Source organism: Nothobranchius furzeri, chromosome 17 (assembly GCF_043380555.1).
Source record: "Nothobranchius furzeri strain GRZ-AD chromosome 17, NfurGRZ-RIMD1, whole genome shotgun sequence".
Lineage (NCBI taxonomy): Eukaryota > Metazoa > Chordata > Actinopteri > Cyprinodontiformes > Nothobranchiidae > Nothobranchius > Nothobranchius furzeri.
Window position 1 is genome coordinate 46,292,537 of NC_091757.1, and position 25,442 is coordinate 46,317,978.

At 42.3% G+C, this 25,442-nt stretch overlaps 1 protein-coding gene across 1 annotated transcript in view; it reads right to left on the reverse strand.

The window, feature by feature from the left end:
* Window positions 1-25,442, reverse strand: part of ank1a (ankyrin 1, erythrocytic a) — a 101,860-nt gene that overhangs the window by 25,381 nt on the left and 51,037 nt on the right. The window contains exons 3-30 of the mRNA XM_015972996.3: window positions 18,232-18,333; window positions 16,419-16,517; window positions 15,207-15,305; window positions 14,876-14,974; window positions 14,548-14,733; window positions 14,348-14,446; window positions 14,160-14,258; window positions 13,974-14,072; window positions 13,697-13,894; window positions 13,436-13,534; window positions 13,218-13,316; window positions 12,019-12,117; window positions 11,722-11,919; window positions 11,514-11,612; window positions 11,340-11,438; window positions 11,055-11,252; window positions 10,861-10,959; window positions 10,056-10,154; window positions 9,842-9,940; window positions 9,662-9,754; window positions 9,511-9,583; window positions 9,400-9,420; window positions 5,404-5,524; window positions 5,148-5,226; window positions 2,564-2,679; window positions 2,260-2,484; window positions 1,930-2,084; window positions 1,621-1,832 (exon numbers count right to left, since the gene is read on the reverse strand). Of these exons, the coding sequence (XP_015828482.3) occupies window positions 1,621-1,832; window positions 1,930-2,084; window positions 2,260-2,484; window positions 2,564-2,679; window positions 5,148-5,226; window positions 5,404-5,524; window positions 9,400-9,420; window positions 9,511-9,583; window positions 9,662-9,754; window positions 9,842-9,940; window positions 10,056-10,154; window positions 10,861-10,959; window positions 11,055-11,252; window positions 11,340-11,438; window positions 11,514-11,612; window positions 11,722-11,919; window positions 12,019-12,117; window positions 13,218-13,316; window positions 13,436-13,534; window positions 13,697-13,894; window positions 13,974-14,072; window positions 14,160-14,258; window positions 14,348-14,446; window positions 14,548-14,733; window positions 14,876-14,974; window positions 15,207-15,305; window positions 16,419-16,517; window positions 18,232-18,333 (3,363 nt within the window). The remainder of the gene's footprint in view (window positions 1-1,620; window positions 1,833-1,929; window positions 2,085-2,259; window positions 2,485-2,563; window positions 2,680-5,147; window positions 5,227-5,403; window positions 5,525-9,399; window positions 9,421-9,510; window positions 9,584-9,661; window positions 9,755-9,841; window positions 9,941-10,055; window positions 10,155-10,860; window positions 10,960-11,054; window positions 11,253-11,339; window positions 11,439-11,513; window positions 11,613-11,721; window positions 11,920-12,018; window positions 12,118-13,217; window positions 13,317-13,435; window positions 13,535-13,696; window positions 13,895-13,973; window positions 14,073-14,159; window positions 14,259-14,347; window positions 14,447-14,547; window positions 14,734-14,875; window positions 14,975-15,206; window positions 15,306-16,418; window positions 16,518-18,231; window positions 18,334-25,442) is intronic.

A 25,442-nucleotide genomic window follows, 5' to 3' on the forward strand; every position in this document is an offset into this window, starting at 1 on the left:
AACACTGTGATTAGAGATGAACCTTTAAGAGACAACAGCAACACAAACTAGTTGTATGGTTTTATTTTTATTTTATTATAACAGTGTGCATTGACAAGAAGCTTTTACAATCATTAGTACAAAAGGGGTAATAAAGAACAAGGCACTGGTTTCACAGGGACTGCAAAATAGTAAAGATTTGTTTTTTCTAAGTTTTGTTTTTATTCTGTTAAATTTACTATTTTAGCTCAAAACTTACAGCGTTGGGCAGAAAACAATGGTTAACAATTACTATAATAGGCTAAAGTTTCGGTGAAGTTAGCTTAATCAAAACATACAGTTAATGTATTTTTTGTCAGACTAAAATAATTAAACACTAAAGTGTCCGTTTGATCCAAACCCAGCAGCTGCTGAAAAAAGGACAATATTTTTTAATAGAAAATATTTTCTTTCAAACTAGACAGAAAACTATGTTATGAAAAAGAAAAAAATATGCATACAAATGAAAAGATTTTATGTATCAGGACATAAAAGGAATAATTATTTAGTCGTGAGGTACATGTAAGTTTAGATTCGCTACATGACTTGTGATGCTGTCCAGTCATTTATTTCAGATAATCTGAGTGAAAATGTGGTTTTATTTCAGATTTCTCTTTACTGTGTGCAGAAACATCGTTCCCATAAGAACCGAGAGGGTCAATCAGGGCTGTGAGTGAGCACTTCTCAAAACGTGGACGGGTTGGATGTTTGTTTTCTTATAAAAATGGTAGCTGTTGCTGATTAGCTATCTACCAAGAGGTCCAATTTTGGAAAAAATGTATAAATCTTATTACAGCTATTGGGAAATTACAAAAGCGATAAATAATTTAAAATGTGAATAATAAAAGAGAGTCATTTCTCTGCAACAAAGTGAAGTTGAAGATTTCTAACATGTCCCTAAAGGATATTAATTTAATGTTAGTTATTTTTTTGAAAGGCAAAACATTTGGCGTGAGACCAGATGGGTAAAATCACAACAAGATGTTTGAGTAGAAAATGTGTTTTACTTTTTAGTGATTTTAATTAGCATTAAAAATAATTATATGTCTTGTCTTTGGTGTTTGTCTGAGAAAACTTGACAAAAAAAAATGAGTCTAAGCTTACGGGACCAAAACAAGAGTTCAAGTGTTTCTAAATCTGGTCCTCGGTTGTTACGTTATGAAACATTAAAAAAGACATTTTCACACATTTAAAAAAATTAAATTAAATAAAAAAAATACATGCAAACTCAGTTTTTTTAATGCAACAAAATGCTCATTTCTTAGGCAAGTCCAGTGGATGTGTTAAATATAGAATGCACAGGGTTTGTCAGTGACATAAATAATAAGAAAGGCACCAAGGACAAAACAAACAATATCAGCACTAAAACAGCATTCCATGGTTACATAAAGGTGGCAGGTGCATGCAGTAAGAACTAATAAAAGGTAGAAAGGTCCTCCAAAAGTAAAACAAGCTAAAACAACATACACTTGGCACATGTGGTGATGCGATCAGGTCATTCCAGTCACTCAAAAGAAATTCAGCATGCTTTTCTTTCAGGCAGCACAGGCACTAATGATTCTGTCGTTCTTCTCCTTCCTCCTCCTCATCGTCCCATCTCACCTGCAGACCCAGGCGGACTCTTTTGGTTACGGCCGTCTCAGGAAACGTAGCCTGGACCATCGGTACCAGTTTACTCGTCAGCGAGCCTCCCTCTGGACCAATCAGATCGCTTTCTTGTTGAACTCTTGACACAACAGCAAAGTACAGAGGGAAGTCGGTAGAGATGATGCGGCGGATTCGCTTCTTTCCGAGTTCTTCTTGACTTTCTAGTTCTGGAGAAGGAAGAAAGGGTTTTTCATCCCGTGAGGCAGCACAGCTACATGTGTGTCTGACTGAAATGAAATAAAACAGATGGATTTAAACTCTTACCCTCGTCCATCCCATTTAGGATTGTTTCTAGGACCTCGTCGCCGTAGCGGTTGCGGTGCTCTTTCCAAACGGATCCATTCTCACTCCTCAGCACAACGAGCTCCCGGTCACCACGACCCAGAGCCGCAAAGTGGGGAATCTCCACAATCACTGGTCTGCCAAACACACAAAGAAGTACTTTAAATCCAATTCTAAGTTCTCTGAGAGACAATGTCATATTATTATTTCTGATTATGTAATAATCAGAAACAAAGTATTATAACTGATTTGAATGCAAAAATCTATATTTTATTGTTAAGAACTATGCAGTGGATTTGGTTTTTTGCTCACCCCAGGAACTGCATGCTAGCTGGACCCAGAGAGATGATCCTACTGGCCAGCCCCTCTCCCTCCACCAGTGGAGGGGGGCTGGTCAGCTTCTGCGGCTTCACCAGGCGGCAGGTAATGCGGGTGGGTGCCGCACACGTCCGTGGAGGTATGATGACACGCAGTCCGTTGTGCCTGCTGCCTCGCATTGAACCGCCACGAGCATCCACCATAAAACTGACCAGAAACCTGCCGTTGGACAAAAAGCGTGAGTTCTAGAATCCAGGTAAGAGATGGATGGACATGCAGTGTTACGATCTGGGCTGACCCTGTGTGTATAGGACTGGCAACTGGGCTGACGTTATCAGACGTTTCAGTAGCTGGGCTGCTGGGAATCAGTGAGTCTTCATCATACTCTTTGGGCAGTGGAAGTGGAGTGTGTTGCTACATCAAACAGAAAGGTCAGAGTGAAAATGTTTAAAGTCATGCTTTATAAACTAAAACCAGAAAAACAAAAAAAAAAGATAATCATTTGTTGAAAGAATAATTTTAAGTATAAACCGTATGCTTGACTAAAATTCATTTATGATCTAGACTTGAAAGTCATTGATGCTGAAAGAAAACATTTGACTCACAAGTTGCAGTTTATCTCAGTTTTAGATATTGAATTTAAACAGCTTGGTTAATAACTCTTAACTTGGACTAAAACTTAAAAGCATGATGCATATTTGCACTGAGAATGAATAACAAAGATTCATCATTACGAAGTTTAAAAAAAACAACTGGAGCCTATAATGTCCGTCCATCCATCCATCCATCCATCCATCCATTTTCATCTGCTTATCCGGAGTCGGGTTGCGGGGGCAGTAGCGTCGAGAGGGCCAGACTTCCCTCTCCCCAGCTACTTGGGCCAGCTCCTCCAGGGGAATCCCAAGGTGTTCCCTGGCCAGGTGAGAGACATAGTCCCTCCACCGTGTCCTGGGTCTACCTTTAGGTCTCCTCCTGGTTGGACGTGCACGGAAAAACTCACCAGGGAGGCTTCCAGAAGGCATCCTGACCAGATGCCCAACTGGCTCCTCTCGATGTGGAGGAGCAGCGGGTCTACTCCGAGCCTCTCCCGGATGACCAAGCTTCTCACCCTATCTCTAAGGGAGAGCCCAGCCACTCTTTGGAGAAAACTCATTTCGACCGCTTGTATCCGTGATCTTGTTCTTTCGGTCACTACCCAAAGCTCATGACCATAGGTGAGGGTAGTTACATAGATCGACCGGTAAATCGAGATCTTTGCCTTCTGACTCAGCTCTCTCTTCACCACAACAGACCAGTACAACGCCTGCATCACTGCAGATGCAGCACCAATCTGCCTATCGATCTCACCCTCCAGTTTTCCCTCACTCGTGAACAAGACCCTGAGATACTTAAACTCCTCCACTTGGGGCAGGACCTCATCCCTGGCCCGGAGGAGGCATTCTACCCTTTTCCGAATCAAGACCATGGTCTCAGATTTAGAGGAGCTGATTCTCATCCCAGCTGCTTCACACTTGACTGCGAACCGCTCCAGCGAAAGCTGAAGATCACATTCTGATGAAGTCAACAGGACCACATCATCTGCAAAAAGCAGAGACCTGATCCTCATGCCACCTAAACGGATGCCCTCCACACCTTGGCTGCACCTAGAAGTCCTGTCTATAAAGGTAATGAACAGAATCGGTGACAAAGGGCAGCCTTGGCGGAGTCTAACTCTCACTGGGAACAAGCCCGACTTACTGCCGGCAATACGGACCAAGCTCTGACACCGGTCAAACAGGACCCTAACAGCCCGTATCAGAGGGCCTGGTTCCCCATACTCCCAGAGTACCCCCCACAGGGCCCCCCGAGGGAAGCGGTCAAACGCCTTCTCCAAATCCACAAAACACATGTAGACTGGTTGGGCAAATTCCCACGCACCCTCCAAGATCCTCATGAGGGTATAGAGCTGGTCCAGTGTTCCAGGCCAGGACCAAAAAGACATTGCTCCTCCTGAATCTGAGGTTCAACAATCCGTCGGATTGCCTATAATGTGTTTTTACTTTCCTTAGTACAGGTTTTGTGTTCATTTGGTTTGCTGGGATGGAAGAATTGTAGAGCCTTGTCTACAAAGTAAAGCATTTCTGAAGGATTTAAGTTACTTCATATTATGACTTGTTTTCTTAGACACTGGCTGAATAAAAACCTTTCCTTCCAAATGCTTTTTAAGCATTTTTCATCTTTTGTTTGCTCTAGCATGTCATTTCTCTTTCTGCTGTGTGCAGCGGAGAAAACAAACCACATTAAATTTCTGTTAAAGGCAAACTATGCAACTTTTTCATAGTTTTAAATCATTTTCTTGAGCAAAAACGACCCTTTACAGGGTTAATGAAATGTCACTCAGACCCCACCACCCTCTGTGGCCAAAATATCGCTCTTGCAACTTCAAAGTGGTAGTCTGGTCCCTTTTGGACTTGTAAAGTGGAGCTGACATGCCAGCACTGGAGTCTGCTTCCAGCACGTTTCCTGCATGTTTTAAATCATGAACACAGCTAATTTGTTTCATATAGAGATGAACCATTCCTGCAGAAACTAATGAAGGCTGAGGAGACATTTCAGCAGTTAGATTAAAAGTGTTAAAAAGATGAACACACAGCAATAAGTCAAGTTTCATTTTTGGTTTTGCTAAACAGACACTAGCAAAAACAAACTGCCTAGTCTCCCTTTAAAACAGTCTGTGTGGTTTCTGATTTGGTCATTGATCATCCACCAAGGAAATAAACACTCTTCCATTGACGCAGAAAGCCTAATGAGTCCTTGATGATTTGATCTCATTATTGATGTAAAATTCAAACCTCATAATATTTTCATCCATGAACACCGGTGATATTCTGCTCTGTCCATACCTGATCGATCTCATGTTCTTTCAGATTGACAGTCTCAGGTGAGACACGAGGAATCCTGGGAATGGCTGGCGAATAATTTCTAAGAAAAGAGAAAAACAAATCAGCCTGACGAAATTTCTTCACATCTTGGCTCCTCCCAAGTGATCGTCCCCGTGTCTACGGTTCGCTCCCCTCCCACCCACCTACCCACCTATTAGCTTAAAGCTACTAGCTTAGCTCTCTACACTGCTGCCCCACACATCCCCTTCCCCCTTACGCTGTGCCCAGCCCTCTCTCGTACTCCAGTGATTTCTTGGGGGAGAGGAAATCGTCATCATGGTCTTTCATGTCATCCATCTTCATGTACCTGGCCCCTCCTGTCCCCAAGAGCTCCTCTCCTTCAGAGAACAACATGCCAAAGAGAGCGAATAGACCAGGGTCAGGTTGGTGACACAGCACGAGAGAAAAAGAGAAAGAAAACAAGACTGTTAAGTAGCAGTTAGACGTGTTAGGCAACATGAACACCCAGGATGGACGAATGATGATGGCTCTGATTTTTAGAGATTAGACAGGTGACATGAAACGTCAGTGGTGAAAAGGGGATGCAGCTACTTCCACAAAGAGGGTATGAGGACGTGAACAAAAACCTAATCCCTACAATCTGTTTTGCTTTTAAACTTTCACTCAGAAATTCTGAACAAATTACAATAAAGTCACAGAGAATAGCTCATAAATGTAGTCTGAAGATAATAAAACATGATAGTCCACTTAGAGGCAGCAACACCATACTTTAACTCAAGTTTTATACTTCAGGTGCTTAAGCGAGTGAATGGATGAACAAATTAATCCAGTCACAATCAGAACAGCAGTTTACTACAATCCATGAAGCCAGTTTTAGCAGACCCACACTTTCCTCTTAATGGCTCGTACATTTAGATCTGAGCCCACATGGTTGTTGGTTACTTACCCCCGTAAAAAGGAGACCACAAGCTGCAAACGCTAAGTCTTCCTGGAGTGTATGAACGCGCGCGCGTGTGTGTGTGTGTCCGTGTCCGTGTTCCATTCAGATCACATCCTCTGTCCGTCCAAAGGTTATTACATGCAGGACACTATATTATCCTCTGACATCGCTTTACCATTCCTGATTTGTGTCTTTAAGACAGCAGATGAGCTACTTTCTAAATTTAGAGCTGCACTCACAATCTGTTTGTTGAATTATCAGTGGACTAAAAATACCAAGTCATGTAAACCTCGGACATTATTAACCACGTTGTCAACTTTGCCCTCCAAAACCTTAATTAGGTTTTTAGGTTGTTGTTTTTTTTTTTCCTGCTTGAGGAAAACAGAAACCTAATTTGAATTCATGTAAACTGATGTCAGACAGCTCAGCCAGAAAAACAAAAAGCTCTTAGTTCATCTGTGTTTTCTGCCTTTTAGACGATTTGTAGTGAATCCTAACATTTGAGCTAACATGATGCAACAACACATCACGAGTTTTCACTCAGATTAGAAGATGTGGATTATCCAAACATTAAACTAAAAAGATGCTTTTACCAACCAGTTTACATGAAAATAGACTTATACTGTTGTACAGTCAGACCTGAAAAGCAGAGGTGTGACCAAGTCACTGCTTTGCAAGTCACAAGTAAGTCACAAGTCTTTCCAGTCAAGTCTCCAGTCAAGTCCAAGTCAAAGACAACCAAGTCTAAGTTGAGTCCAAAGTAAATGAATTGGAAGTCCAAGTTAAGTCCAAGTCCTTAACCCTTTCAAATTTCAAGTCATAATCAAGTCACCTGTCCAACTTCAATTTAGTGACAACAATAATAAATGTAAAGGATGGGTAGTTTACATCCTACTTATGAACCATAACATGTGAGATTCCATGGAAATATGAAATATCAATCTGTTGGATCTTTGAATATTTTAACCAGAAGATCAGAACTTTTTATTGCAGGGATTTTGTGACCCTTCGTATCAACTCCGAGGAAAGTGAGAGAGTCAGGTTTAAAATAGTTAAGAATTTTTTTTCTACACAGTTTAAACAAGACTAACTTAAACACTCGGTGTACTGTTGGAACTGAAGTGGAGTGAGACGTGAGATGAACGATGTATGTGTGGAATGTTGTTATCAGAACCAGCGGATCCGGAGAAGCATTTAGTTCTGAGTGGGAGTGAATGTTTCACTCTAAACTTTAGTAGGAGATTTATAACACACATGAAACGCCATCTGTCGGTCTACGTACCCCAGGGGAAGCCTCCGTTAGATCCAGAATGTCCAGGTCCTCTTGGACCCTCCTTGGAACGGAAGCCGGTAGAAAAGCAGCGGTGCCGACCAAACTAGTCTTGGAATGCTTCCAGATCATGACAGGTTATTGGCGTCAGCTAGACCATGAAGGGGTTGTGAGGTTCAGCTTTTATTCTGAAGGAACCATTGAGGTAAGGTGTAACTTGCAACAGATTTTATCCAGCTTGTCGAGGTTCTTTTGGCTGAAGAGGAAGTCCGGATGGTCTGTCCGAAACTTCTCTAGAACGCTTGAACTAAAGAAAAGGTGGCGTGGAATAGTTTTTATAATTGTCATATTTTGGTTTACTGGCAAACCAGAATTTGACATGCAAAAGAGGGTTTATACAAACACCACAGATAACCGCGCCTCGCACCAGAAACGAAGGTTCTGGTTGGATCAGACAAAAGGAAATGTGTCGTGTGACTTTAGCATTACGTGTCATCAGTGTCTAGTGCAAATGTCCAAGATTATAATAACTTGTAAAATACTACTGATCACAGGATTATAATATCAAGTAATAACATTGTCATTTCATAGATTGATTGAACATTGGGCTCACATTATTATTGGTAATAACAAAGTTGCTTGATTATGTGTTTATCAAGAGAGTTCTTCGTCTTCGTCTTGAGCTGCAAAAGGTGAAGCAGTTCAGATGAGCAGAGGGCATGAAAGACCTTGGCCAATATCTCAAGTCATTGGTGTTCAAGTCCGAGTCAAGTCTTAAGTCTTTATAGATTTGATCAAGTCACGCCAGAAGTCATTAAAATGATAACTCGAGTCTGACTCAAGTCCAAGTCATGGGACACAAGTCCACACCTCTGCTGAAAAGTCCTTCACCTAAGCATAACCATTTTAGGCGTAGAATCACTAAAAATAACTAAACATGTTATAAAAATCTATTTTAGAACATCCAACTATGGAAAAAGTATTTGACATATTTTATTTTTCAATCAAAGAAGAAGAAGATTTTGCATCACAGGGTGTTTCAATGTAACAATAAATTGTTTGAAATTATTTAGAAAGATAATAAATATAGAGCGGCTGCGCAGTGGTGCAGTGGTTAGAGCTGTTGCCTTGCAGCAAGAAGGTCCTGGGTTTGCTTCCCGGTCTGGGACCTTTCTGCATGGAGTTTGTGTGTTCTCCCTGTTTTACTTCAGATCAGAAATTGATTAATATCAAAAACATGAGCTGTGAAAACTTTGAAAACCCAAAACCATTAGGTCAAAGTTGATATAATCTCATATTATTGAAATGTGTTTTCCAACTAGTTTTCTGTCACCAGTGGAGCAACTGTGATGACTTAAGCCACCAAAACTGTCGGTTTTTAAATGTTTCCCTCTCAAATCTCCACGTCCACACATGACAAAAACACAACACAACATAAAAGCAATCAACACCACAATGAATGCAGATTCTCAAGTGGACAAAACTGCAAATACTGCACAGCAGGTGTCACCAACTCCAGTCCTCAAGGGCTACCATCCTGCTAGTTTTCTGCATTTCCTGCTCAACCACAACTGAATGAAATCATTTAATCCCCTCCTTACCATGAGTAACTCCACATAGGCCTAATAATTAGTCAGTCATTTCAATCAGGTGTGTAGGAGCAAACAAACAGCAAATATGTGCAGGATAGTAGCTCTCTAGGGCCAGAGTTTGTGACCCCAGCAACTCTCAAAAGACTAAATCACAGTGAAGGTAGACAGCTGCTCAGCTGTGGTTCACACTAGTCAAGCAATGATTCATGTGATACGATGGAAGGATAAAACACCATGAGAGTTAGAGAAAGTGGGTGTTGTTAAAGGGACACACTAAAGGTTATGAGTTCATGCTAACAAGAAACCAGAGGTACGATCACAGTGATCATCACTACAGAGGGATCAAAGGAGAAGAAGAAGGCCAGGAAACACAGATGACGTGAGCTTGAAATGAAGCAACTTTACGACAGCCTAAGAATGCTCCAGAAAGAACAAAACAAACATTCATACCTAATGTTAGCTGAGCAATTCCTATAAAAAAGGCAAAACAAGAGTTGAAAAATGAGAATTTCTATGTTTCACACACTACCTGCCTTATAAGTACTTATCTTAAAGCCATACCTTCATCCTCCGACACATCGAGTATCTCATCCACAGTTTCTGGGAAACTCATACGATGTTTCTCTGTGGTCATCTGCAAGGCACATAAAAGATACACACATTAAAAAAATATATCTTTTCTTACAGCATTTTAGTCTACTAAACCTCTCACCATGGAAACCGTCTCATCTGTGACGAGCTTCAGTACGTCAATCACAGAGATGTAGCCCAACCTCTTAGCAATAGCCAAAGCTGTGGTGCCATGCTGTCAGAGGAGCAACAATCTGATCAGATCTGAGAAGATAAGACTTAATGTTTTGGTACAAGGAAGAAAATGAGGATTAATGCTTACAGTAGTGGTTTCGTTGGGCTGGGCGCCATGTTTCAGCAGCAGGGTCACAATGTCTGTGTGTCCCTGCTGGGCTGCCTGGTGCAGAGGAGTGTAACCGAGCTGCCAAGGAAAAAAATTCCAGAGTAAAACTCACAGGAACATGTGGATAATATGCAAACAAATCCCCGTTAATCATCAGTTGTTGAATTTATCTACCGTTGGTGAAAGCACACACCCTTGTTTTGCTGTTGACGTTAGCCTGATGCTGCACAAGGAACTTCACCATTTTGATGTTGCCGTAATGACACGTGACATGGAGAGGAGTGTAACCCATCTGTCAAAGAAGGAATGCACAGAACTCCTAAAGGAGTGTTTCACTCATTTAATCTATGCATTTGCAGTTGTCTCTAGTAGGATATAGGGATATACCGGTGCACCATTTCCAGGAACTAGAAGTTACCCACATCACAGATGAGCTTCAGATGGCAGGTTTTGGAGTCTTATTTCCTGATATTTGGACACCTCGCCTCAGATTGGATAACAGCAGCATGACCCTACCACTGACATGGATGTTTTATCTCCACAAATAACACAAGCCTGGAGGAGTTCTGCCATGTGGTGTAGTTGCAAAAGCTAACAGTTAGCTTCTAACAGTCGAGACGTTCTCTGCGGTTCCTGGATGCTAAATGAACAACATCCTCACCCGTCGTGAGTCAAGATGGGTGAGTCCATGTTTGTTAAGTGACAGTGTGACGTAGATCTATCAGGCTTTTCAAATCCTAGAATTTCACCATCTATTTTCTATCAGAAGCTAATGCAGGATAGGTGTAGGGGAGTGTTTTCATGTTCACCTTGCATGAAAAGTGTAGGGGAGTGTTTTCATGTTCACCCTGCATGAAAAACTCTGAGTGACTGATTACAATCAGAAATAATCATTAAAAGATAGATTTTCAGTGTCGCACACTTTGAAACTCAGTCCAGATTAGTTACTGAGCTTATTAAGCATTTGAATTTATTGTAGGATGAAGTTCAGTCCTTACCCGTGTGGCTGCATAGACTGAAGCCCCCTGCTTCACTAAAATATCAGCAATGCCTACATGTCCCTCCTGGGCCACCAAGTGCAAAGGCGTTAATCCACTCTGGTTGAGGGAGCGAAAAGACAAAGTCAGGAACACCTAACACAAAACAAATCCAGTTCCATTTTAAAACCTTCAACATTTCCTTCATCCTCCACCTTGTTGCCGAGGTTGACGTTGGCCTGTTTGGAGATGAGCAGGGAGACCATGTCGGACCTTCCCTCCTGCGAGGCCAGGTGGAGCGGGGTGATTCCCTGCAGTGACTCAGCATTGGCTGAAGCTCCATACTGCAGCAAGCTGTTAGCCACCTCCACCTGGTTCTGTTTGGAGGCGATGTGGAGGGCGGTATAACCGTTCTACAGAACAGAGGCAAAATGTTTTCTAATAAATGTAAATGTTCATTATATTTGATGATTTGGCACAAAATACTTGTTTCTGTTTACCCTTGCAGCGCTATGCGGTGACCCTCCTTTGCTAACAAGTAGGTTGACTACATCCAAGTTGTTGTGATGTACAGCAACATGCAACGGGGTCAGACCGTTCTGTAAAAAAAGAACACTCTGGGCATCTTTTACGTTATTATATTCCAAATGTTTCAGATTCCTCTTTCTCCTCACCTTTCCAGCTGAATTTGGGTTGGCTCCTCTCTCGAGCAACAGCTCAGCCACATCCACCTTACCGTACTTAGAGGCTACATGTAATGGAGTGAAGCCCTTCTGCAGAAACACAGAGAAATCAGTGGATTTAATGTAAATTAGTAACTGTTCTGGAGAATAGTTCCAAAAAGCCAAACAGTACAAAAAAAGGTCATCAGATCAGCTTTACCTTGGTCATCTTGGTCTGTTGGGCCTCCATGTCCAGTAGGATGCGAACTGTCTGTACATGACCTTCCCGGGCAGCGATGTGCAGTGGTGTGTGTCCAGCTGTGGTGGTGGAGTTGGGGTTGGCCTTGTGCTCCAGTAGAAGCTTTACTAGCTCCTTGTGACCCATCCGAGCAGCACAGTGCAGAGGGGTTTGGTCATCCTGCCCAGGAGGAAGTGACACCAACACCAGGAAAATTTAGAGTGAATTATGAGGAAATGTATATGCTTTTTTTGTGTGTGTGAATAAAAATGCATCTACCTTAGCTTTGGCATCCACTGGTGCTGCATTCTCTAATAGGAACTCTGCAACCTCATAGTGTCCAGCCCGAGACGCCATGTGGAGAGGAGTTTCGACTTTCTGTTCACAGAAATAAAGCACGCAGCCACTCAACATGCAGCAATGTTTTAAAGGGTCACTGAAATGCAATTGATTTACAATTGGAAAATGTTCTTTGAGCCTCCTTGTAGCATATTAAACTTTGTTGGGGCTCACAATGGCCCAAGAGCCCTGATACAGGGCCAAACACAACCCCATAAAAAAGGCCTGCAATGAAAACACTTGTGCGCCCCCCCCCCCCCCCCCCTGTCAGAACATGAGTAGAAAATGAGCTGCGTGTGCATGCTGTGGTGCAGGAGTGTGGACGAGCGTGATACAACGTGACAAGAATGAGGACAACAAGCTATAGATTTATTTGGCGCTCATCCTTAGTCTGGATATTCCCATGACATCCTGGAACGTGCAGGGTGGTGCTCCAACATGCTCATATGTATCAAAGGTTTTAGCAGCTCAGACTAGCGTTAGCAGTAGTTTTGCCTAGTGTTATCAGAAGTTTGGCTTAGTGTTGCTCTGCGGTTAGCTGGGAACTGGGTTGGAACATGTAGATTTACGGGGGGGTGTCTAAGCTTATGATGCGCTGAACCAGCTTTTCTCAGAACAAACCATTTCTCCCTCACCTTTACAACATTACTACCGTAATTTATTGAAGAAAGTAGGTCGGAGACGGCATAGGCATGAGAGGGGGGCTTCTTTCATGCAGCCTCAAAACTCTGGAACTCTCTTCCCCTCCATGTGTGTTTGGTTCTTTCCCTCAGAAGGTTAAGGTCTGCTCTTAAGACACACTTTCAGCATCACCTTCATGATCCACTATTCTAAATATAAAAAATGTTAGGCCATGTCTCACTTCCCTGCATGTTTCCCATTCCTGAGTTTTTCTGTGATATGTCTGTTGTTGTGTCCAAGCCTTTGGCTCTTTTTTGTACAGCACTTTGGTTAGCTGCCATGCTATTCTGAAATTGTGCTAGATAAATAAATTTGGATGGTAGAGTATGGTATAGGCTTTTGGTATGTTACATTAGACAACCCAAGCTAACTAAATTCAACAACAGGATTAATGTGGTTTTTAATGCTACTGCCCCTTAAAAGACGTGTTGGTTATTTAAGCTGGCACTGGGACTTACCACATTGGAGGCGCTGGGGGAAGCTCCTTTCTGCAGGAGGATCTTCACAATGTTGAGATGACCCATAAAAGATGCCACATGCAGGGGCGTTAGACCAGACTGATAAGAGATAAAAGCAGAATAAATGGCTTGGAATTGCCTTTCTAACCTAGAAATCTTTTAAAACACCTCTGGATACATCATTTTAACACTTTTGAGCATTTTATTGTCTCTCTTACTTCAGTCACAGCCTCTAAGGATGCAGACTGTTTGAGGAGGAGGTCCATCACACGCATGTGGTTCTTTTTACAGGCAATGTGCAAGGGAGTGAAGCCGTTCTGTGAACATAAAACCATAACATTTACTGCTATGGTAAAACAGCTACATGATCACATATTATCAGACCAAATAAGCATTACATATAATCATCAGAGCACCAGCTTTAAAAAAAAAGAGGGTACATCGACAAACAAAAGAAGTGAGATGAAACTATCTCTAACCAGAGCTCTGGAGTTGGGTTTGGCCCCCTTGTCCAGCAGTACTTTGGCCATGCGGTGATGCCCGCAGTGTGCTGCCACATGCAAGGGGGTGAGGTGGTCCAGTGTGATGTCATCAATCTCTGCATTGTACTGCAGAAGCTGCTTGACGCAGTCCACATGGTCCCCCTGTGCTGCCATGTGGATCGGAGACAGGCCATTCTGCAAAACAAGACACATTTTTATTCACATCTCGAGAAACAAATCGCCAACTTAGATTTAGCTGTTGTTCAGAGTTTACCTTGGTCTTTGCCTGGATGGGCGCCCCATGGTCCAACAGAATTTCTATAATTCTAACATGTCCATTTCTGGCTGCGCAGTGTAGAGGTGTCAACTCATCCTAGAAGGAGAGGATTGGTAATGACTTAGCTAACGATGCATTGAATTAGAAAGAGAGACATTCAGAAATGTTCAGTGCAATCTGCACCTTGGTTTTGGCATCAATCTGAGCCCCTCGGTCCAGAAGGAGTCGGACCATGATCACATTCCCACGTCTGGAAGCAATGTGCAGAGGAGTGATGCCGTTCTGCAGACAGACAGATCGACTCATGTAAGTACAACAAATCAAAACAAAGATAAGCAGCTAATGTTTTCCCATCTTAAGTGACTTCCTACCTTTGGGGTGAAATTGACATTTGCTCCTCGATTAAGCAGAAGTTGCGCAACGTTTAGGTTCTCATAGTGGGCAGCAATGTGAAGGGGGGTGAATCCAGTCTGCAGAATACACATCTTTGTTTCCACTTTTGCATTTTAGAAAGAAAAAGACAAGTTCTGAAAACAAAGTTTGCTGTGCTTTCACATAAACCTCCACCCACCTTGCTGAGAACGTCAGGATTGGGGTCGTTCTGTAAAAGCACTGCTGCTGTGCGCGTATCATCGTTTCGTGCTGCAATGTGTAGTGCGGGGAGACGGACCTTTCCCTTGGTGCCGTAGTTGATGAGCAGGGCCACAACGTTCTCATGTCCCTGCTGAAGAGCCACGGCGAGCGGGGTGAACCCATCCTGCAGCAGACAACACAGGAGAGAGGCTGACTCAGAAAACGAAAACAGTGTAAAGAGAGGGACTTGTGAAAATAAAGCAGAGTGGAAACAAAGCGAGTGTGAATCAGCAGGGATGGGGGTTTCTCTCTCTGATCGTTGGTACCTCAGTGGGAATGCTCTGATTGGCTCCGTTCTCCAGAAGAAACTTCACAACCTCTAGATGGTTTTCTTGTGCAGCCATGTAGAGTGGAGTAAAACCCTTCTGTCTCAGAAAGACAAACAACAAACAGGCGCGCACACACACAGGAGCAGAGACAACAGCAGAAAGACAGTCACAGATGTACACAGCAGGATGTACACAAACACACAGGAATATTGGACAAACTGACACATTTTAACGGATGGATCTGCAGTAATCGCTAGGACAGATTGACAGTAAAGCGCTGGGGATCAGCCTCGGTATGTTCCGGGACGGGAGCAGCGCTGCGTCTCACCTGGGACTGAGCGTTGACATTGGCCCCATAGTTTACTAGCTCTGTGACCACCTGCTCCTGCCCTGCCAGGGCTGCAATGTGCAGGGCGGTGTTCCCTTTCTGTTCAAACACACACAAGTGCACAACCAGGATAATCACACAAGGAAAACTACTGGATGTAAAATTCCACAGGTTTATACAAAACATTAGTGTTCAACTAAAAACTGTTTCATCACAAATGAAGAAAACACCAAATCAAGAGTCTAACATTTTCAAGAGTCCTCAAGCTTAACTGAAACAGATAATCTGTTTTTAATCACAAGACTGCCATCTTTTTTCATCTCTCTTTGTTACAGTCACATTTCCATGTTCTTAACTGATTCTTAACATAAAGCTTAATCTTGTTGCATTTGGAGTCAAATGCAGACAACACCCATTCATAATTATATGTCGGTCTGGTCCTTTTCAGTTCATCCAGGTCTTCATTTCCTCTCTGGTAGAGCCATTTTAGTCTCAGGCATTATTCAGTCCTCTGCCTTTAAACTCTAGTCTAGAGATTGTACTGTATCTCTTTCAGTTAATTCAGGGCAAAGATCCACATACAACCAACAGCAAAAGGTCTGGCACTCTTGTTTCTGAAAGTAGAAGTAAGTCAGGGGAGATGGGAGCAGAAGACAGCAGGATTTGGAGTCTTATTTCCTGACATTCAGACATCTTGCTTCTGATTTGGCTGACAGCAGCATGACTACTCCACTGACTCCAGTTTGCTCTACAATGTTGATGTTTTATCTCCACAAATAACACCAACTTGGAGTATCTCCGCTGAGTCGTGGATTTGCTGATGCTAACGGTTAGCTTCTTCTGGCCGAGATGTTCTCAGCTCTCCAACAAAAGCCTTTGCCGTTGCGAGCCAAGATAGGTGAGTCCATGCATGCTAATTTACTGTGTGACAGATCTGAGTGACTTTGTCCAATCCAAGGGGTTTTCCATCCATTTCATATCACCAGCTAATGCGGGAGACAGGGCTAGAAGACTATTTTCACGTTCAGCCTGCATGTTAAACTCAGACTGACTGACCTTTAAGTTTGGTTCCTTGAGAAGATCTCCAGAAATCAATTACAACTGGAAAATTATTCCCATTAGAATATTCTTATTTTGATCCTGAGGATATAATACCAGCCATGAAGTAGCACCGTGATTATTAAGCGTGATGTTTCATGGGGTGTGTTTTACCTTCGTGGTGGTCTCCAGCGTGATCCCATTGTGAAGTAGCTCCAGCACCATTTTGACGTGGCCCTCTTTGGAGGCCAGATGCAGCCCGTTGAGCCCATTCTGAGTCAGAGAAAAGAGCACACCTCATACCCAAGAATCCCACTCGCACACACTGTATATAAATAGGCATGAAATAAACCCACATATGGTGTGTACACAAAATCACACAAGGACAATGCCAGCTGATTTACACACACACACAGTAACAGCAGTACTCACATCACAAAGCAAAATATAAATCATGCAGATTTAAAATGGTTATTAAGCAAAAACAACATCTACAGGAATGAAAATCAAGACTTTTTTCATTCATTTAATGTTGATTAGAGGAGGAGGAAGGGGATGGCAGGCCGCTGGTCTCGTGGCTGGGAAGAATACGAGCCGTGTGGGATAGGTCTAACCTCACACAGCCTTCCTTCAGCCGCACAGGACATGTGAGGTTGGACCTTTCCCACACCACTGATATTATTCCTCTGAGTGGGGAGACCACAACACACCATCACTCCACTGGAGAGAGAGAGAGAGAGAGAGAGAGAGAGAGAGAGAGAGAGAGAGAGAGAGAGAGAGAGAGAGAGAGAGAGAGAGAGAGAGTGGAGGATAACGGAGGAGGAAAAGGTGAGATTAAAGGAGAGGTTTGTGGAGAAGATGCTAGACTGAGGGCTGGAGTGTGTCGGTGTGCCGGTGACAGGAAGACAGAGATGGAGCTGCTTCCACCCGACCAAACCCCGCCTTCATGACACAACAACAACCAGATGAAGAGACACTCTGCAGTCAGCAGGGATGCTACAACTCGGATCTGGTGTTTTACTGACTATTACAATAAATTTAAACAATAATATAAACTGAACCAAAATCTGATTAAATAAGAAATGTGTTTTAGCAACTTTAACAAAAAACACAAACAAATGTGCAAATTGTCTTTGAAGATTAAAAAAGCTGCAGATTGTCACTTTAAGTCAAAAATATGTTAAACATTAAAACACATACACGATTAATTCGAATACAACATAAAATTTTAAAATTTGATAAAAATCTAGCAAGCCAAGTCGTTCTATCTTTTTCTGCAGGCTATAAAATTTTCATTCCAAGAGGAGTCTTCCTTTATGATGGGTTGATTCTGTTTCCGCTGAATCTGTTTGATTTGAGCCCTCATTGAAATCCTGATAGAAATATTTCTATTGTAAATAACACAACGTTGACAGCATGAGTGAAGGAGGGATGAGTTGGGTAATGAGCCTCTCTCATGCACACACACAGGGTTCAGCCCAAAAAGATGCCCTCTTTCTGGAGATAGAAGTTTTCTTTATTATCATTTAATATAATTCCCCCCCCCCCCCCCCCCCAAAAAAAAGAAACTGATTAACCATTTAAATTAACATGCACACGGCAAGCAAACAGGGACACATCAACACGTGCATACAGAAAAACAGTTACAGGTAAGAACATGAGCACAACAAGATGCAAATGATCTGATCTTGTCTGATCTGTGATCACCGATCATTTATTTTAAAAGCAGTCAATCGTGTTGTAGTTCATCCACTGTCTGAAACCTAATTTGATTAGCTAAAAACAGACCAAGAGAAGACCAAACTGCTGGCTGAAAAAGTTGATTGTGAGCAGATAAATGCCAGCTTTCACTCTCAGTTTTGCTGAGAAGCAAAATGATCTAATTAGAATAAATAGAAAGCCAAGAATAGCCATAGAAATAAAAAAAAGCCTCAGATGGCGGGGTCTGCCTGCCAGTTTTTGCATTTAATCTAAAGGAATGTCTCACCTGATTGGCTGTGTTAATATCGATGCCGTTTTTTATGTGCTCCAAGGCCTTGTCCAGGTTGCCAGATCGGGCTGCTCGGAGAAAACTGTTGCCAGCATCTGCCTGAAAAGGAAACAGAAAGCAGGTGGGGAAGAGGAGGCGAGGGGTTCGAGAGAAAGTGAGAGATACATAAAGGAAAAAGAGGAAAAGTGGACAGGGGGTGTTTGGTTAGTATCTTCATGAAGACAAGCGTCATAAGCTTTGAGCGACCATCAGTTTCCCTCTCATTTCACTCCTCCCTTGAGATTTTAGAAGTGAAGTTTAATAATCCGCCCCAGAAAAGCATCAGGGTTGGTGAGTTTGTGTTCATCACCTTGTTGGTTCAATATCTGGACTTTGTGTGTTTATGTGGAAGGGAGTAAGTGTGGTGCTTCGGTGTGTCCCGGCCAGACCATGGCACGTCTAGTGTTTTCGTCTGTGTTTTGTCTGAGTCTGAGAGCTTCACGCCTCTCCCTGGCGAGCAGGAGGGCTGCTGAAACAGGATCACTCATGCGGCACTGGGGGAGAGCGAGGGAGATGGGAAGAGGGGGAGAGTAAAAAAGGAGAGGGGGAAAGCAGGATCGAAGGAAAACCACAGGCAGGAACTCAACTGCAGCTAAATCTGCACCTTTACATTTGCATAATCTCTTCTCTTGCTGTTTTCACTTCGCTCCCTCTCTGTCTCACAGAACTTCTTGACAGGACGGTCAAAACAGAAAAATAAATAAATAAACCTTTCAGTGCATGTTTGCACACCTCCGGTCAAACCTCTCACATTGTGTTGTGGAAGCAAAAGAAACACCAGAAGACAGAGCTTTATGTTTTGTTGACTGTTGTTGTGACAGGGTTGCTGGTCCTCTTTGACAGAGAGGGAGAGGGTTTGAGTAAATAGAGAAAAGATCCGCATGCCTGAAGCAGAAGCATAGCAACACATGACACGACACACCCTCAGCGTGGCACAGAGCTGAGCGCAGCTCGGAAAATTAACAAAAAGAGTTCTGTTGGCAGGAAGAGGGAGACTTTAAGGAGCTTTCAGCCGTTGTGACAAATCTATAATCTATTCTTATTTCAGACAGAAGGCAGCATCCAATGTCAGACTGCAGTTAAGAAGTCACCATACTCACACGCACACAAGTAATAGCAATTAAACCAGTTTTTATAAATAAAAATTCATTTAAAAAAACTTTTGATGTAAACCATGTCCCTTCTTATCATTCAGGCTCTTTCCATCACAACTCCTTCAAAGACTTTGAAGATAATAGCCTACTGCCTTAGAGAGCTGCAAGTCATCCCCCCCCCCCCACACACACACACACCAATGCTCAACTATTCTTGAGAAGACACAACTTATAAACTGATTTTGTATGCATCAGCATTTTCACTTTTGCAGTATGCCATGACACTTTCTCCACCCTACAAAGCCTAAGATGATTAGTTTCCTCTGGATCGTACCAAAGTGCTTCTGGTTCTGGCCTCTCCAAGGCTGATCTCTGCAGCCTGAAACTAAAATCCCTCCAGAAGATTTTTATATTCATGCAAAAAATTTCCACGCATTCACTTTTGCATTTTCACATGTGTGCCTTCTTGCCAGCATGATTACAAGCTTACGTCAAGACGTGTGTGTGTGTTGAGCCGAGATAAGGATGCTGGAGGACCACACCCGTCCGCTGGATGAGACACTAACAGGTAGAGTGCACATGCAGCAGACTCGGATGGAGGAGTCTAAGGATGTTATGAGGTAACTCCTCTGCTACATTTTGCTGGTTTAGATGAATGGACCCCCCCCCCCCATTATTCCCACAGAGCATGGACAAGCCTCGGGCTGCTGGGCTGAGCAGAACCAAGTGGGCACATTAATCACACTGTTTGGAGCAAAAGAAGCAGACAATAGCCTGCACAGAAGCTTCTTGGTTAACGTTGGCAGTATCAAAGCAGAGTGTCGAGCAACGTGCATGCCGCTGACTTCACAGGAACAGCTTCTCATAATAAAGCAGAAAATTATCAAGTAAAATGAATTCCGTCTCATCATCTATCACAGAACAGCCTTCCTCTTTTAGATTCCCTGCTTATTATCGTTTCTCTTTCCTGTTGTGTTGTTTTTTTTAACTCTACCCCCTGCTTCTTGCACGTGTTTGTCCCTGCTTTGTCTCCTCAGCTGGTGCAGCAACAGACAGGATGACATCACCACCTGACACCGGACCGCAGCGTTCAAAAGCATGCACATTTGTGTGTGCATGTATATGTGCAAACAAATCAGTGTCCCAGAGGGTCTAAAACAAACAGCTGGAACAGAAGAATCTGGGTTTTTTAAGACGATAATCATTACAAATGTGCGTTTTAGTGAAAATGCTGAATAAGTTTGTCTATTCATGTGTGGGGGTGGGAAACAGGAGGTCAAAATGATGTTATCTGAGTGAAAATGTACAACCTTGTTAGGAAACTCTTTATTCTGCTGTTTAAAATAATAAATTCATAAATTATTGTTCCACACCAGATTTAAAAGCTTACTGATAATATATGTAGGAGTAAAGCCAATACCAGCTTCACATTCAACCCAAGCTTCAACAAAAATGAGGAAACGTGGAGAGAAAATTCACTTTTATAAAAACATCTACAACCCATTTTCTTCTTTATAGTCTTTTACTCTTAATGTTACACCAGGAACTCTCATGTAAAGTGTTTTTCCTACAAATTTGACCTCAATCTCTTCTCTCTTTACCGAATGTAAGAAATCCCAAAATATTTTGTCATTTTTATGTGAATCATCATTTAAAAAATCTAATTTTAAACATATTTCCTCCAATAACACACACACACACACACACACACTTGCAGACTGAGCACCAGGCGCAAACAGTGAATGATTAGAGAAAATACAGCAAGAAGATAGAAATTAAGTGTTTTTTTCTTGTTCTGTCCTTGCAGCTCCTTGAAGATGTTGAGTTTCCAGACTGTGACCAGTGTCACATTTACAGGAAGTCAGTGAAAAGGGCATAAGGCTGAAGCTATTACAACCTTCCGCTCAACACCTATTGACCGTTTGTCCGTCTCCACTCCTCGTATGTGTTAAAGTAAACTGTCCCACTTTTATTATTTACTTTCTCACACTCCCAGGGACCCCCCCGCCCCCGTTTGTTCCTGCTCACCGATCGCCTCTTTAGAACTAACCCCGCTGCAGCCTCTGCGCTTGGAGATGAGATTGTCATGGGTATTATTGTCACGGTTCTTGGGATCTTTAGTGAATTACAAAGCGGGTGAAGACAGGGTCTGGGATCTGCAAGAGTAGGATGGAGATACGGTAAACAACATGCACAGATTCACAACTGTAGTTTGTTTTTTGCCGGAGAGAAAACATCATTTGTTGCAGGTTTAGTGCTGAGCTCATATAAAAAAAAAACTTAGGGCTAATGTAATAAAACTAAAACATTCAAACTTTAGCAAATGCAATAACTGAGATGCAATATGAATGATGCTTCATTATGTCCTCTGGGAAAGCAGGTGCAGAAACCAGCAGGCTTGTTGCTAATGGGGGGGGGGGGCTTAAGTCCAAACAGCACATGTCTTTATGATTATTTTATTACTTATTTTTTAAACTTCACTGTAAACTCTGTAGGGTTGATGGTTTTTTAGAGAGATGAAATATGTGAATTTTGTAAAATATGTTACGATAAGGTCCAAAATGATGCAAACATAGTTTTCAAGGCTGTAGCTTTAACAATGCTTAACATGGAGCCACAGGGCGCGGTTCCTGTAAAAGTGTGCTTTGATATGCAAAGTAAGGTATAATAAAAGTATGAGTATTTTTATGCAAAATTACATTTTTTATATTTTTAAAGTTATGTACAAAAAAGCAAATATTGTGAGTCTAAAAAAATGAACGAAAAACAAATAATTAAGGTATTGAACTAATTGAATTAAATTCCTTATTTAAATCAACTTTGTGAGGTTTTATCACAAAGAAAATTAGTTATTTGTAAGGTAATCATAAGAATCCCTTCTGTTTATGAAGTTGATGCTGAACTTATTTATGTACTTTTTATATAAGGCGACCCACAGTGTTTAAGCAGGTTGGAGGAAATGAAATCAAAAGAAATAAAAAAGTGCATTTGTTACCTCAACTAAGTGTTTCAAATCTTTCTCAATACAACCAAAAATTAATTTCAAGCTAAAGTATTACATTTTTAATACATTTGTGCAAGAATCCTGCAACTCATTTCATATGTTGCATCACTGAGCTATTTACCCTTTAAAAAACGATTAAAACATAAATACTAATGTATTTTCATGCTGTATTTTGTTTTTTGCTATACTTTCTACACCCCTTGCAAGAAAATAAAAGATTCAAGACTTTTCTACACCTTTCATGACCTTTTGTGAAGCACCTGTGGATGCTTCAAAGACTGAAAAAGCTGCAAACAAAACATTTCCAAACACATCCAGTTTGACCAAACCTGAGCCCTGACAGACACAAACGAGCTCCAGGGCCTCGTGAGCATCTCCTGAGTAGCTTTCTTCGGGGTGAAGTCAGTAAATTAGGCAGTCTATCGTCTTCCAAACAGAAAGCCTTTCATTCAGTGACCAACTAATCAGTTTACTGACCCCTAATTTACTTACAACAGCTAATCCTGGTTGACATCACACAATCTGATCGTCAAACATTGACAGAAACAAAGCAACAAACAAGATCAACAGACAGCGATAAACACAAGGACACCAATGATGATACACCCAGACGTCTGGGGTTACTGTAAAGGTTTTTAACACATATGACCTGAACCCAAATCATTTCAGTAACAGAGAATTTAAATTTAAATTCATGAATGAAAATGAAAAGATGTCCAGAGCAGCTACTGTGGACGAACGGCAAACACAAATGGTATTTAGCAACCAGAGGGCAAACAAGCAGAAGAGTGTGCAGAATAAAATGAGCTTAAATCAAATAGTTTGCTCCAACAGATTAATATTTATGCATCAGAGAGAAACGTAAATAGCCCAAAAATGTATTTGAATGTCAACCCAAGCCAATCGCTGCTGAAAAAATGTAAAAACACAGTTCAAAGTGAAATTACATCAGAGAAAACGTAAGAATTTTATAAATCAGCCAAAATTAGAGAGCAATTAGGAAAAGTTGCAGAAAGTCCCAGAGAGAAGTAATGGAAGTAGACAGTGAGAGACAGGAAGGGAAGTCCAGAGAGGGACTGGGACAGGAGGAAGGCAAGATGGCAGCAGGGTGGTACTCACTCCAAAAGTGATGGTCTTGACTGGCATGCCTGTCAGCCCTCCACGCTCTCTTTCTTAAGTTTTCTGTTTCTCTCAAACACTCAGATGTCCTTCCTGTTGCCCCCCTGCAAGTGCTCTGGCTCAGGGCTCACAGACCCCCATCCACCGTAAACACAGACCCACACACACACACACACAGTTGAGTAAGCATGGTGGGTGGAGGCACTGTAGAGGGTGGGGGCTTGGTGGACAGGGGCCCGGGGGTTTTATCTCTGGAGGAATGCTGCTTGTATCTAAAGACACACATTTCACACACAGCTACAAGAAAACGGGGACCCCTCTGTCCCCCCGTCATCTCCCGACAGCTTCCCCCGATTCATTTATTTATTTACTTCTTCATTTCTCTCACTTGTTTATTTTTCCACATCTCCCTGGACTTTGTCTGTTCTCATTCCAACATCCAGATGCCTTTCTGCTGTTCGTCCTTTCTAAACTTTTCACATTACCCTCCCAGTTTCATCCCTTCGCTCCTTTCTTCCCAGTGCGTCACGCCCATCTCCGTGTCTCCTGTATGTCTTCTGACAGCCCAGACAATCCCGTTTTTTTTCCGCGGACTATGCAGAATCAGAACGGTGAAGTGTTACTGTGTCGAATGGGTGTGTTTTTACGCAGCGGCTCTGAGGTGACTTACAGTGACAAAAGCGCCTGGTATGGTGGTGTGTGATGGGAGGGGGGGTCTGCCACTGCCCAGTCACAATGGGGCCAGACACATGGGGTAAGAAGGGGGTGGCGGGGCAGGGAGCGGTGGGCTTCTCAAAAGGCCCTGCCTCCTTTAATAAAGTGTCCGTCATTCCTCACTTGAAAAGGCCCCTTTTCTCTCTCTCTCTCTCTCCCCTCCTCTCGCCCTCTCCTGGCTAAATGCTGGGAAAAGCACATCGCTGCCAAAACCACGCAGAGAGATAAATGCTGGAGGGAAAGGGGAAGAAGGGGGCACACCGCTGAGTGGCACTGGACCGTGACCTGGGCGAAAACAACAGTGAAGCAGGAGACTGTGGACAGGAAGAGATGACAAATGATCCTGTGGTCCTAAAGAAAAGAGGGTGAAGCTCTGACACAGAAGTACTCTGAGCAAACCTGAGAAGAAGAACTGCTCTCATCAGCAAAGTAGAATCAAAATGTAAAAGTTCTGACTAGTTTTTCAAGATGTGGATGAAAAAAGAAACACCTTCTGAGATTGACTTCAGGTTAATCTGTGTTAGTCATTTTGGGGACATGGTTGTGGAACAAACGCAACCACAACCTGCTTTAAATCTACAGTGTAGTGAAAAAGGATTTGTCTGTTGGCAGACTTCTTTTGTTTTTGTCACACAAATCTTCTAAATCTGCAAACAAACCTGAGCTGATGCAGTTTTCATTACTTAAGAGAAGAGAGGCAATCCAATCCAACCAGTAAAGAAGTAACTGAACCTGATTATTGATTTTAACACCATTCATGGCAACAATTGAAATCCAGCATTGGTCTGGTAACTGCAAACAAGTCTCACGTCACTGTGAAGGAAGTTCATCCCACTCTTCCTTACAGAAATACTCCAGTTAAGCCACATCGAAGGGTTTCACAGCCTGTTTGAAAAATCTAATTACATCAGTTACAGTGAGTGGTCCAGGTCCTGAACACGCAAAGCAGTGCCAGACCATCACACTTCCACCACCATGCTTGACACTTAATGTGTGTTTTCTGAAATGAGGTTTTACTTCCTCACTAGATGTAACAACACACACATCTTCTAAATAGTTTCACATTTGATCCTGACAATCCTCATTAGATTTCTCCAAAAGCCTTCAGCATCATCCAGAAGTCTGAGATGTTTCCCTTGCTTTTCATCAACCCTCCCGTGGCTGCCATATTTGCTGAAATAAACTAAAATAGATGACTTTGGGTAATCTTCAGATAAAATGTTTGCATTTTATTTTGG